This window comes from Ovis aries, chromosome 9, assembly GCF_016772045.2.
Source record: "Ovis aries strain OAR_USU_Benz2616 breed Rambouillet chromosome 9, ARS-UI_Ramb_v3.0, whole genome shotgun sequence".
In the NCBI taxonomy this organism is placed as follows: Eukaryota; Metazoa; Chordata; class Mammalia; order Artiodactyla; family Bovidae; genus Ovis; species Ovis aries.
The window spans coordinates 49,922,357-49,937,147 of NC_056062.1; the positions used below are offsets into that span (position 1 = coordinate 49,922,357).

At 39.4% G+C, this 14,791-nt stretch overlaps 1 protein-coding gene across 31 annotated transcripts in view; it reads right to left on the reverse strand.

The window, feature by feature from the left end:
* Positions 1 to 14,791, reverse strand: part of STAU2 (staufen double-stranded RNA binding protein 2) — a 311,536-nt gene that overhangs the window by 199,983 nt on the left and 96,762 nt on the right. For all 31 annotated transcript variants that reach the window (XR_009595067.1, XM_060393813.1, XM_060393809.1 and 28 more), the window contains 3 exons: positions 4,434 to 4,593; positions 3,094 to 3,201; positions 847 to 1,059 (listed from right to left, as the gene is read on the reverse strand). Coding sequence is in view for 30 of the 31 variants with exons in the window: in XM_060393813.1 (XP_060249796.1) it covers positions 847 to 1,059; positions 3,094 to 3,201; positions 4,434 to 4,593 (481 nt within the window). In the remaining variant the exon portion in view is untranslated. The remainder of the gene's footprint in view (positions 1 to 846; positions 1,060 to 3,093; positions 3,202 to 4,433; positions 4,594 to 14,791) is intronic.

The following is a 14,791-nucleotide window of genomic DNA, read 5'->3' on the forward strand; positions in this document are numbered from 1 at the left end:
TCCTCCAGGGCATCTTCCCAACCCTGAAATCAAACCAGGTCTCCTGCACTGCAGGATTCTTTACCGACTGCGCTAACAGGGAAGCCCGAGGGCTGCTATGTGGATTAAATGTGATTCAGCACATGAAGCACTGGAGCCCCGTCTGGCACACCAAGTGCTTTATACTTGCGGTCTGCTGCCGCGGCTGCTGTCATTAGCGTGAGTGTTACTCATGCAATTATCACTCTGCGTCCTATCACCACGGCCTAAAATCTTGGGACGTTACCACACAGCAGTGTGGACTGCACAAAGAACGCTGGATTATGGATCAGTAGCTCAGGGTGCCACACGTGATCGGTGAACACAAGCAAGCAAATTCTTTGAACGTGTTTCATAAAACCTTATTTGTAAAATGAGGGGCAACATGTACATTCATCATGATAAGAATTTTACCAAAGGTGTTCATGACTGAGAAAGTATTTTTTAAACATAAAAAACTATAAATATGCAAGGTATTATTATTTCATGAATGAACCCAAGTATACAAGTGTCTAAAAGCAAAACAGAATTACTATTCACTTACAGACACATGTCCGACCCGGATTCTGCTTATAACTCACAGGCTTAGGAGCCTGTCCTACGGAAAAACATTAACTAGAGTTACCAGGGGAAGATCCCCTGGAGGAGAGTATGGCAATCCACTCCGGTATTCTTGCCTGGAGAATCCCATGGACCAAGGAGCCTGGTGGGCTATGGTCCATAGGGTTGCAAAGAGTTGGATACAACTGAAGCGACTTAGCATGCATGCACTATAATAAATATATATATTATATATATATAGTATAACATTCACAAGCATACACTTACCTTTACTATTGTTTTAGGGCGTTTTTTAAAAAATAGTTTTGGCTTTTCAACCACAGGCAGAGGTGGAAGTTTCTTAAGCTCCTGTAGCACAGTGGTTGCAGCGCGCTTCTTGGAGAGTTTTTTGCTATTTCCCTCTCCTTCAGCGGAGAACTCTCCCACTGACACACGGGTCACAAAGCTTTTCATGTGTGGTGGTCCACTTTCTTTAATAACCTATTAAATATAAGTAAAAGATTCAATACAGGGACTTAAGATGGGTTTTTATGGCATGAATCTTTCTTAATGATCATATAAAAATCAAAATTGAAATTATTAAGAATTATGCCAAAATTATGGATTTCTTCTATAAAACTATTATGAACTCATTATACAGAGACTCATACTTATGATGCTTAATGAATTACATTGGAAAAAACAGAAATCTAAATAAACATATTAAGTCATGGTCAAAACTGTGTTTTACTAGCTTAAAAAAGGCAATTCTAATTATGGTTACCCTGTTTCTTATGGGACAGAAAATAAGGATAATAAAAGATAATAAAACATACCATTACTGCATACATATCTAACTTTCTCCTCTGTGTGAATAAGTTACTGGAGTACAAGAAGTATGTCTCACTGGAGTTCTATAAATTATGAAGCATCTTCCATGTGGAAGCCTCTCACAAACAGGTGATAGATGAAAAATCATCTATTTTTGATGGAGACCTCAAAGGCTGTCTTACAATAAGGAATATTTACTCTCTGTGACATGGTCTTAAATAGGTAAGTAAATTTGCCATAAAAATACCTCGCTTTCTAGAGTAATGGATTATGAATCTGTCAGCTATGAATGCTCCTAAATCCTGTATTTAACAAGCTCTTTTTAAACTATGCCAATTTTGGGAAGCAAAATGCCTTCCAAGACCTGAGTGCTCAAAACTTCATTGTGTCTGTCAAAGCCTGACCTATTAAAAAAATACCCTATTTAAACAGTTTACCATTGACTATTATATTAAAATTTTATCTTCTAATACTGGATACCAATGAAGAAAAGATACAGTATCTCAATAATCCAGTATTATTGAGGATAAACTAATTTATGATAAGCTTACTTTCCAAGTAATTTAAGCTTACAGATTGAAACGCCAAAACTGTTTAACCACTTTGATAGACATCTTTCTCAAAAAATATACATATATATTTTACTGACTAAATATTCAGCCTCTTACTGCTCACATTAGATCACCATTATGAACATGAAATATTCTACACTAAGGACATCTAAGGCCTCTAAGGACATCTAACTTTTAAAACTGTTCCTGTTCGCCTAGCATTTAAAAGGCCCCATCTTCCAAAGACTTTCAAGTTAAATGCAGTTACTTTTGATAGGTTTTCCATATTTTCCCTATCATTTCTCGCTGGGACCAATAGGCCCTCAGGTACATTCTCTTCCTGCCTTCTTCATTCTGCTGCCTTTAATCTGCTATGGGCTGAGAAATCAGGTAACAACACAACTTGTAACAGAATTATGTTTAAGAAAGAAAACAGGCTCTCAGTTGAGGTGAGTAGATCCTGCCAGTGAGTAAAGCATGAGTTTTCCAATAGGTGAACAAAACATAATTTGAGGGAAAATATTCCTCAATTGTTTCAGCTTATTCCTGGGTTTTGCCTATTTCCTAAATACTTGAGTTGCAAAATTAGTGACCTCTTAATAAAGGAGGTGTTATAACAATTTAGTATTATTTCTTTTTTAAATGCCACATAATTTTACAAATATTTTATGACATATTTATCCAGTTTTAAACTAGAGAACTGCTTAATTATGTCTTAGTGACTTATCAGTAATGGTTAAATGTAAAGTTAAAAGGTAAAATTTCTATTTTGGCCTCCATAAATTTAAAAGAAATTAAATATTAATATATACATGTGACTAAATGTTAATTATATATTGAATATTTTCAATGTGACCTTATCAAAATGCCAAATCTTATAGGTGACTATAAATTATCTTAAATTTGGAAAATAAATTTTATGATGAAACAAATGGCTGAATACAGAAAAGCCAAAGAGATTGGGAGGACTCCATGATATTGCAAGCTCTGATTTCTTAGGGCCTGCATCATTCCATGATAGCTCAAACAGAGGGAGCACATTGATTCTTTCAGGATGCTAAAATTTTATTTGTCAGATTTGTTTTGTTTGTTTGTTTAAAACAATGAGGAGCAAGGAGGGAAAAAAAATGGGAGATCTCTGCTGAATACATACCTCAAAACTGACGGGCATATTTCTCTTCAGAGCAATTTCAAACACTAAGCTGATCTCAGACTTATTTGCATCTTTGTCATCATCCATTTCTTTTCCTGATTCGCAATTCTAAATCACAAAAAAAAAATAGGACAACACTGAATCTTCACTTTGTAACAAGCTTTACATGTACTAAACAATCAAGAGAACCTATCTTACACATCACAGGAAACCAGACTGGATCCTGTGGATTTCCATGGGACCACCGCAGTCAAGGGCTTTGCTGAGAGGCTTCTTGTGATTTGGTTTTAAGTTTTTTCCCTCAGAGTAGAAGGATAAATGCTGAGTGTGGAAACCTTTTACTCAAATAAACACTAATCTGATGTAGATATCCCCAGACTTAGTTTTCTTTACAGACCTCCATCTCTCTCTCTCTCTCTCTCACACACACACACACACACAGTATCTCCACCAGCATGTGATATTTAATCTTCTATGAAGACTAAGTTGCAGAAAGAGTATAGGGTGCAAACCAGAATGCTGGAGCTCTGCGTCTGGCTCTGACCTATTTAACACTTACTTCTGGAGCCTTATACATGCTGAACACCAGGTAAGCCTTAGAGAGATCAAGAGACAGTATTCTTGCTGTCAAGAAGCTTAGCACTTAGTGGAAAGACTGCGAAGCAAACGTTAAGAGTCATGATGAGAGTGCACAAGGACAAAAATACTAAGTCTGCCATTAACTAAGATAAATCTCAAAGCGGGAGGGACAACAGGCTTGAGGAAGGGCAAACTAAAGGCTGGACCTAGCTTCAAATAACGAAGTGGAGAACTCAATAAGAAGGGGACTTATTAGACACTCCTGAACTAAAGACACCATTTTGAAGTCAACAGAGAAAGCAGCTGAAACCATGGGAATGAGTGAAGTTACTGTATATCTGCTTCGAATAACCTCACTGGTAAAATAAAGTAGGACTAAAAAAATCCATAAATATCTCCTCCACTTTAAACTCCTTGATTCTAGGTGAATTAACACAATGTAACTCATGCTCAATAAAACACAGCACTCAATGCAAAGTAAACGAATGTTATTTCTCATCCTTGCTCACATTCCCAAATCCTGCCTTGCCTGGGAAGTGGACTCCCTAGGCTGAGCCAAAGTGCTCGAAGGCAAGGCCATCCCAACAAGACACAGAGTCTAACCGAGCACACAGGTGAGCTGAGGTGCCACCACAGCCAATCCAGTGTTCCCTTCTACCAGCAGAGACTTCCTCTATTCGTAAAGAAGCGCTTCTTTGTCTTCTCAGTAATCTCCCTGGGCAGCTATTAGAGATAGACTGCCACACACTGCAGGGACCCACCTGAGCTGATTTTTCTGGAATAGGTTCATTCTGCAGTGCTTGAAGGGCTTTCATCGCGGCATTGTGTCTAGCGGCTTGTCGAGTCTTCCCTTCCCCAAAAAATTCATTATTTCCTACAGTCAGCTGAACGTAAAAGATCTTGGGCACTGGGCAATGATACCTAAAGTAAGAAAATGAAAATGTTAATATAAGTTCAATAAAAATCACTGTAATCATTAGTAAAATTTGTTTTGTTTAAAATGTAAATAGGAAGGTATAATCCACTATGTGCATGTGTGCTAAGGCACTCCAGTCATGTCCGACTTTTGTGACCCCATGGACTGTAGCACGCCAGGCTCCTCTATCCATGGGGATTCTCCAGGCAAGAACACTGAAGTGAGTTTCCATGCTCTCCTCCAGGGGAGCTTCCCAGGGATCAGGCCCAAGTCTCTTATGTCCCCTGCACTGGCAGGTGGGTTTTTTACCACCAGTGCCACCTGGGAAGCCCAGATCCATTATAACCTCCTAGTAACCTCAGTAAAGTTTTACCTCACAAATGTATTTATAAAAGATAAAATGTGAGTCGGCATATATATCGATAATAAAGCATATATCTGGTCTCCATGAAAAATGTATTTTGGAAAACATTAAACACAACTTAATACTGTAAAAATTATTTCATTGTATCACAGAAGACCTCCTGGCAACACATTTTCAGTTATATTTTGACGGAAGTGAGCCAATGGTCTGGGGCTGAAAGATGGGGACCTGCCACAGAGGCAAGAAAACAGGCGAAACCATCCAGGTGACAATATGCAGACTGCCATGCTCTCAGCAGAAGGTAACCACGATTAGACATGGGAAGGGCAGACAGATGGAACCACTACTGTAAAGTAGTAAGTACTTTGCAAAGTACTAAGGAGAGCAGATTCAACATAAGAAAGAATGGGGAGTTTCAGCCAATTGTAAAGCAGAACGAACCATAATAAAATGTATTTAAAGTGAAAACTTTTAGCAGGTTTGTGTTTAATGGGACTGAGAGGAAGCATAATTAGAAAGCTGCAATGATGCCAACATGAGGGGAGATTGTAAGGGGGTTGTAAGAAGAGAGTACAAACAAAAGAAATTAAGAGGCTATGCAATATAATCTATTAATTTAACAATTATTTATGGGCACCTTCTTATGATGAGGGAATATTACAGCAAACAAAAACATACCTTACAGTGGAGAAGACAGACAATAAATAAAATAAATAGGTAGAATATCTAGGGATGTTAGAAATACACATTGTTTTTTAATATTTATTTAGTTGGCTGTGCCAGCTCTTAGTTGAGGCACACAGATCTAGTTCCCTGACCAGAGATGGAAGTTGGGCTCCCTGCATTGGGAGAATGGAGTCTTAGCCAGTGGATCATCACAGAAGTTCCATATACATTTTAAACAGAAAAAGAAGGGAAGGTTCAAAAGTGAATTTTTAAAAAATTGCATATATTAAGATTACAATAAAAACACAAGTGACACCATCTGAACAAAAGCAGTGATTTAATTCATTCACTGGTAATGGCAGTGAATGAAATAGTGAAAGTCTCTGGGGAGAATCAAGCAATTATCCAAGAGCTGTAGATCTGATTGCAATATGGTCTTCTGGTGTCGTTTGTACCTTTGGCGGCTTCCTCCTTTTTTGCCAACTACTCTTTTGAAGTCATTCATATTTGTTGCCTGGAGTCCCAATAAAAGTAAAATATGAAATTCTTGTTGTTTCTTCTTCCCTTGATTGGGCTGAGGGGTGAGGAAAAGAGGGGCAGATAGAGTGATCAGTGAGTGTCTCACTGAGAAGGTGACAATTTTGAAGAGCTCGAGCAAGTGAAGAAGGAAACCATACAGATATCCAGAACAGGGCTTATAAGGACTGAAAACACCAAGTGCAAAGGCTCTGAGGCAGCCGAGCATCAGGAATGTTGAAGCAATTCAGAGGATTCCCACCAGGTGAGAGTTGAGGGTGTAAAGGAAGGTAGGCTAAGAGCTGGAACTGGTGCTCAGATGTCATAGGGCGTTCCTTAGAAATCACTGCGAGGATCTGACTTCTACCCTGAGTGAAATGGCCAGCCACCAGAAGGCTTTAAGGAGAGAAGTGACATAATCGACTTAGACCTTGGAAAGATCATCTGCGATGTTGAAAACAGACTGTAGAGGAACAATGGCAGACACAGGATATCTGTAAAGAACTACTGCAATAATACAGGGGCCTGAACTAGGGTGACAGCAAGGGAAGTAATGGCAAGCACTTGGATTCTGGACAAATTTCAGAAGTAGAGAAGATGGGTTTACCGAAGCACTGGGTATGGAATATGAGAGAGGAGTCGAGGAAGACGCCAGAGTTTCTGACATGAAAAACTGGAAGATGGAGTGCCAAGCTGGTAAAAACCGCAAAAAGAATGGGTTTGTTGGGGATGAATACCAGCAGCTCTGGTTTGGAGATGTTGAGTTATTCAGTCTTTTAGACATCCAAATGAAGATGTTAAACAGACAGTCAGATCTAGTAAGTCTGGATTTCAGGAAAGAGGTCCAAGGTGGAGAGAAAATTTGGGAATCATCAATATATACATGCTACTGCTGCTAAGTCGCTTTAGTCATATCCGACTCTGTGCGACCCCATAGACGGCAGCCCACCAGGCTCCCCCGTCCCTGGGATTCTCCAGGCAAGAACACTGGAGCGGGTTGCCATTGCCTTCTCCACAATATATATATATGTGAAATTTAAAGCCACAAGACAGTGAGAACTCTGTGGGAGGGAGTGATAGGAGGAAAACCAAGCAAGCAGAATATCCTTCCTGAAAGCCAAATGGGGACAAAGAATATCCAGGAGGAGGGAAGAGTCAATCCTATCAAATGCTACTTTACAAGTCAAGCGAAATGAAGACAGAACTATGACCACTGAATTGGGAACTGAGCAAAACTAACAGAAGCAATTTTGATGGAATGCTGGATTTATCATTGAAACACTGAAAAAGTAAGTTAAAAATCACTCCAGTGCTGGAAAATGTCTCTTTTTAAGCAAAGAAAAGCCAATCAAGTTACCACTAAGGTTTAGATGGTTATTGGTGTCCAAGTGGCAGACTTCTATAGTCAACCTGAGATAAACTGCACACAGCCCATTGTGTAAGAATTCACAGGCAGATGGGACTCATCAGTGAAGGTTTACTGAAGGTGAAGGACTAGAAATGTACATCAGTACTGAAGATGAGATTTGGGAGGTAGTAATTGAAACCATGTTGAGTGGATAAGCACCTGGAAAGGGTAAGTGTAAAAACATCCCCCCAAAAAGAAAAAAAGAGCCTAAGGCTGGGATCTGATGAATACCCATGATCAAAAGGCAGGGGAAATAATAGACGGCAGTGAAGGAGATGAAAGAGGGTCAGAGTTAGGAAAGAAATTACAACACAATGTCAGAGGAAGGGATAATCAACAATGTCAAATGTAGCAGAGAAATCCAGAGTGAGTATGAAAAAAAAAGGTACTGTTTTATATTTTTAAAGTCAATTTTCTTGGCCTACCCCACATTTTCTATTAAGATAAAATATGTTAAATGTGTTTTCATTATATGTCATATGTTCTCATTTTTAATTGCCAAATATAAAAAAGTTAAAGGAAGAAAAATCACTTATAGTAAAAGATATTTTTAACATGCAGAGACTAAAAAGCATTAAAGCCACAATTCTTTATGCTCTCTGATTGCAAAAACTAATGATGTACTGAATTATATAATTTCCTAATACCTATTTTACCTTAGATCCCTTTAATGCAGAAATTTTGACAGACTAATATCATGAATGCAGGTTATCTTCCTTCTCACAAAATTCAGTTTTCCTGTCTTCAAAGAACTTTAGCATATTTCTAACAGGTTCCCCTATAAAACTTGAAAACAGACAACCTGAAATCAGAAATTTACTCCTGGACTGAGATCTTATGTGGCAAGCTTTCACCATAGAGCAAATGTTTACAATTAATTATACACTTCTGAAAACAGAGGTCCACGGCTGGAATGCTAACAGATCTTTAACTACAGTGGAGGGAGCGGGCGCCACTATAATCACTAAGGCCTGCTGACAATTACAAAACTCATTTCGCTTTGCCACAGAGACAAACAAAATTTCTGTTCATTATAACTTTACTGGAATATGATGTCATAACACATAACCATACTGAAACAATCTGCTGATTTTCTGACCAAATTATTAATTGCACACTAAAGAGCCCTTGGGGCCTCTTCCTTTTTGGCCATCAAAAATGGCTCTATGTATGCGTAGGTGTGTGATGTGGATACGTGTGTGTGTGTGTGTGTGTGTGTGTGTGTGTGTGTGTGTATAGTATTGCATAAATATAAGAGGGAAAACTAGCTATGTTGTATTTTTAACGTAAAAAGTAAAATGCTCCAGCACTAACAGCAGGAAATACCAAGACCCAATGCCTGACTTGTTTCATTCCAGTTTCATTCCATCCTCTTACTTAACAATGATTCTTAATAATTTACCCCACGTGGTTTGAATACCTTATATATCACATCTCCTCATACCATCATGACTATTACGATTAACCAGAGCACTCTCATTAATGGCTCCCAGACTGAATTATAGGAGAGAAGATGAAGAATTCCTTTTGTGTGTTAGGTCCTGGTCTCTAAATATTCATTTCCCGTGGTTAAAAATGAAAAAAACACACAGGTATTTAATTTTAAAAGCTGGTATGGTCCATTTAATGGAGTTCCTTTTTCTATTTTTATTTATTTCTATTTTATTTTTGGTAAAGTGCTTATAATAAGTGATGCATGTATTTCTACAAATTAGTACATATAATCTTACCTAATCTTATTCTGCTGTTCTTTTAATGTTCATCTTATCAGTTTGGTTTTATTTTTGTAAACACTTTTTCGTTTGTAGTGGGGCATAGCTGATTAACAATGTCTTCAGTCGTGTCCGACTCTGTGCGACCCCATAGACGGCAGTCCACCAGGCTCCCCCGTCCCTGGGATTCTCCAGGCAAGAACACTGGAGTGGGTTGTCATTTTCTTCTCCTAGTTTCAGGTGGACAGTGAAGGGACTCGGCCATACATTCACATGTATCCATCCTCCCCAAACTCCCATCCCATCCAGGCTGCCACATAACATTCAGCAGAGTTCCACGTGCTCTACAGTAGGACCTTGTTGGTTATCCATTTTACACTGCTCTTCTTGAATGATTTTCCTTAATTGGGATTTTGTGATCAATGCTTCAATCCCCATAGTGATTACTGTTAAAAGATGAGCCATGAAAACTCACTCATCCAGGCTATTAAACATTCAAGGTCAAATGATTTCTACCCACCACTTCTTCCAGAGTATGTTTTGTAAAGCATGATTCCGCTTTCATAAGCAACTTTGGTGCTTGTTACAGATGCAGGTTCCTATGTCCCAACCCTGACCCACAGAATCCATCTCTGAGAATGGAACACAAGTCTTCACTTGCACAAGTTCCCCTGGTGAGCGTGCACACTATAGTCTGAGACAACCTGCAGCCTACAGGATGGCTGATGCAAACCTGATGACTGCTTCAAACCCCATGCAAGCAAAGGACTGAACACGCTCCTTATAGCGCCACAGTTAGGTTTCTTGCATCTCTTTCTCATTTAATCCTAAAGGCAGCTTGGTGAGATCGACGTCTCCATGGTCACCTTGCGTGTGTTAGTCACTCAGTCGTGTACGACTGTTTGCGACCACATGGACTGTATCCCATCAGGTTCCTCTGTCCATGGAATTCTCCAGACAAGAATACTGGAGTGGGTTGTCATTTACTTCCCCAGGGGATCTTCCTGAGCCAGGGATCGAACCCAGGTCTCCTGCATTACAGGCAGATTCTTTACCATCTGAGCTACTAGGGAAGGTTTTATGGTCACTTTGAGATGTAGCAAAACTCCCCAACAGTTTCTGGGGGTCAAACTCAAGTCTTCCTAACTGCAGAGCATAGGACACTCAAGTCACTTTCTGATAATCTGCTTTACTTTCTTCTATTTTTGTTCACATATGTTTATTACACTAGTATATCCTTGGCAGGCAAGAGAATAGAATGCAGGGTTTTTTCTAAACCTAATAATAAAGTCTACTACAGATGTCAGTTGTGCTTTACTGACAAGCTGCTGAACTCCACAATGAGATTTTATGTTTTTATGGTATGTCAGGCCAAGCAGGGATAAAAATAGGCACAACTGGGTAACCTACCAGGCACTAGTAATGAAGAATCCACCTGCCAATGCAGGCAACACCAAAGACTCGGGTTCAGTCTCTAGGTGGGGAAGATCCCCTGGAGTAGGACATGGCAACCCACCCAAGTATTCTTACCTAGAAAATTCCATGGACAGAGGAGCCTGGCAGGCTGTAGTCCATGGGATCACAAAGAGCCCAACAGATACACATACAGATGGACACACACACACACCCAGGAGCAAAAGATCAGAAAAATGGACATACACACATATTCCTGATAGGAGCAAAAGATGAGAAAAATGGGCTCAAGTACCACCCTGCCTAACAGTCTTAAATTTTATAAAGGCTGTTTGTAAGACCACTTTTTCCCCCCATTCCTCTTTGTCCTCTGTCTGCTAATAGTCTTATAAAAAACAAACAAGCACAATTTCAAATGAAATAAAAGTTTCCTTTTCCTTTAAATCTCAAAAGTCTTGAGATATGGCCTGTCTTCAAGATTTCACAAGTCACTACAACAATAAAGAAAAGAATGGTACTTGGTTCTTTTGAATTAGTACTTGACATTCCTTATACAGTTTTGCTTTGTTTCTGAGCAAAGGGAAGGTTTTACATTCTTATATATTCTCGTGAGAACATGATATTCTTAGTCTTATATCTGACTGTCAGTTATAATGACTTTCCATACCATAGATCCTTGCCATCCTCCCTAAAGTTACCTCATTAATGCTCTCTTTGTGGACTCATTTTATATTTATCTTTCTAAACAACCAGAATCCTCCCGATTATTCTCTGACTGCCTTCTTTTCCAACAGCCCCACTTCTCTAAGTATCATTTTTACAAGGTGAGAAAGATATAGTCCAAATAGCATTATAACTCTTAAAAATTGAAAAATAATTGCCTCATTTTATTTGATAGCCTTATTCATAAATCTCAGCCTAGCTTAAGTGTTCATATCTCCCCTACAGGTTTATGTCTTAAATATATGAACATGTTATCTTCTGATCTAATAAAGAAAGGCCTTGAATTTCTGTGTTTACTTCTAACATGGACTGAAAACAGCAATGTCACTTAATCTTTCTATCTCAGTTTACTTAGCTGTAAGATATTGGCAGAATTTATGTTTAAAGGACTCTAAAGAGCAAAACTGAGAATTCAAATGCCCTGTTGATTATTCTGACGCTCTGTACACTTTTTGGCACAATGAAGTGTTCTTTTCCTTGCTATAGAAAAATAATAGGCTTTATCATAAAGCTATAAAATAGTCCCTGGCACATTTTCAAGCTTGTATGTATATAAAATGTCCAGATAGGAGACAGTTCTTTCTCTATTCACATCTATAAATTTTGAAAATATATCTTTTATGGGATCTGAATGTTTAGTCTTAAGAAATTTCAAAAATGAAGATATTAGAAAAGATTCACAGGGCAGCTGAAAATAAGCTTTAAAAGAGTTTTTAGAATATTCTATTCTATTTGTTAAATTATTAGGTTGGCCAAAAAGTTTCGTTCAGGTTTTTCCATTACGTCTTGGAAAAACTCAGACGAAACTTTTGACCAACCCAATGTTATGTTTAAAATGCATAAAGAAAAATACAGAAAGATATGCACTAAAAGCTGGGATAGGATGCTTTGAAGTGATTGAATTATAAATGATAGTTTCTTTCGTAATTCCAAATGTTTTAAAATAATATAGCTGTACTTGTGTATAAACAGAAGAAAATGTTAAACTGAAATAAGTCTAGGCGCTAGCCAAAGGTAACCCTGTGTTCAAAATGTAAATTTGATGAATTAGTGGAAAGACTTGTAGAATATAAAATATGAGCCATTAAGAGTCAGTAATTTGTACCAGGTCACTGATGCCAGGACCACAATAGGACTATGGAAACCAGAGCATGTTATCAAAGAGCCCCACTTTATAAACACATAATCAGCACCCTCAATCCCACACTTGGATCCAGCATGAAACTATTCTTGCCCCTTCCCTAAATGGTTATCTAGATAAATCATCATCACCACCATCACTGTGATTACAGCAAACACACAAAACTCACTATGTGCCAGCCACTATTCCAAGCTGTGTGCATACTCAACTCATTCAGTCACCATAACGATCTCAACATCACTTCACACATGAGGAAATGAGAAACAAAGATGTCAACTAATTTGCTCAAGGCCATACCACTTGAGTCAGCATTTGAACCCAGGCAGGGGCTTTCCTGGTAGCCCACCTGGTAAAGAATCCATCTGCAATGCAGGAGATCCTGGTTTGATCCCTGGGTTGGGAAGATCCTCTGGAGGAGAGTATGGCCACCCACTTCAGTATTCTTGCCTGGAGAATCCTATGGACAGAGGAGCCTGGCGGGCTACAGCCCATGGGGTCGCAGAGAGTTGGATACAACTGACTAAGCACACGCAGTCTCACTCTAGTCAAGATCTTAATGCCTTATGCAGCCTCTGAATGAAATGGATAAATGAGCATTATAAATTTCAGAGATACTAACCCTAAATTTTGGAGAGGTCATGACAGACCTAGGATATCAAGGCAACTTAAGTCAAACTAGATATAAGAGATCAGTGCTCGCATCGGTTCCAAAGAGAAAGCTGGGGGCAGTAAGTTCAGGAGACGGAGCTGACACCAACCTACCGACCTTTCTCATGCTTTGTCTCCTCTCTTAACCCATCTTGCTGGAACCCATGCTTAAACGCTAACGATCCCATTGTTGCTGTTGTTCAGTCGCTAGTTCGTGTACGACTCTTTGCAACCCCATGGACTGTAGCACACCAGGCTTCCCTGCACCTCATTAGCTCCAAGAATTTGCCCAAATTCGTGTTCATTGCATCGGTGATGCCGTCCAAACATCTCATCCTCTGATGCCCTCTTCTCCTTCTGCCCTCAATCTTTCTCAGCATCAGGGACTTTTCCAAAGTCCCATCAGGGAACTGCATTAGTTTCCCATTAGAGAACTGCAAGTCAAAAACCACAAGGACATATCACTTCACATCCACCAGGATGGAAACAGTTGTGCAGCCACTGCATTCCTTAAAAGTTACACACAGAATTACCATTTGATCCAGCAATTCACTCCCAGGTATATAAAACCTAACAGAAATTTTTAAAGGTGCTGAAACAAAATTGGGTATGCAAATGTTCACAGCAGCATTATTCGTAACAGCCAAAAAGTGGAAATAACCCAAAGGTCCGTCCAACTGATGAATCAAAAAACAAAATGTAGTACATCCAAACAATGGAGTATTGTGCAGCCATACAAAGGAATGTGTGGGTGCTAAGTTGCATCAGTGGTGTCTGACTCTTTATGAGCCCATGGATTGTAGCCTGCCAGGCTCCTCCATCCATCGGGATTCTCCAGGCAAGAATACTGGAGTGGGTTGCCATGCTCTCCTCCAGGGGCGCTTCCCGACCCAGGGACTGAACCCATGTCTCCTGCATCTGTTACACTGGCAGGCGGGTTCTTTTACCACTAACACCACCAGGGAATGAAATCTTGATCATATGATACAATGTGGATAGACTCTGAAAACATTAAGCTAAATGAAAGCTAGACACAAAGTCTACATATTGTATGACTGCATTCAGATGAAATGTCCACAACAGGCAACTCCATCGAGACAGAAAGGAGATTAGCGGTTGTCAAGGGCTAGGGAGAGGGAAGGTGGGGAGTAGCTGCTAAGGAGTATGGGGTTTCTTATAGGGGTGATGAAATGTTCTGAATTAGATAGTGGTAACGGCTGCACAACACTGTGAATGTAGTAATTCACAGTGCACTGAACTCTACAAAGCGGTTAAAATGGTGGATTTTATGTTACTGTGGATTTTACCTCAATAAAAGAGTTAAAAAAAAATGTTCATACTCCCTAGGCTTCACTCCTCTGTTTCTCACAGATGAGACAGTCTTCCTAGGTGATGTCACTGTTCCTACTTACCTTCTTGGCAGACTCCCAGAAACCAGCCTGCCAAACTGGGGGAGCACAGGGGAGAGAGAATAAAACCACTCCTCCCTTCTGAACACTCAGGAATGAATAACCTGGTCCTCTTCCTGCCCTTGTTTGGTTGCCAGGCGTGTGGGTAGGTGGGGTATATGAATCAAATTACTGACTCAACAAATATTGATTAAGGGCCTAAT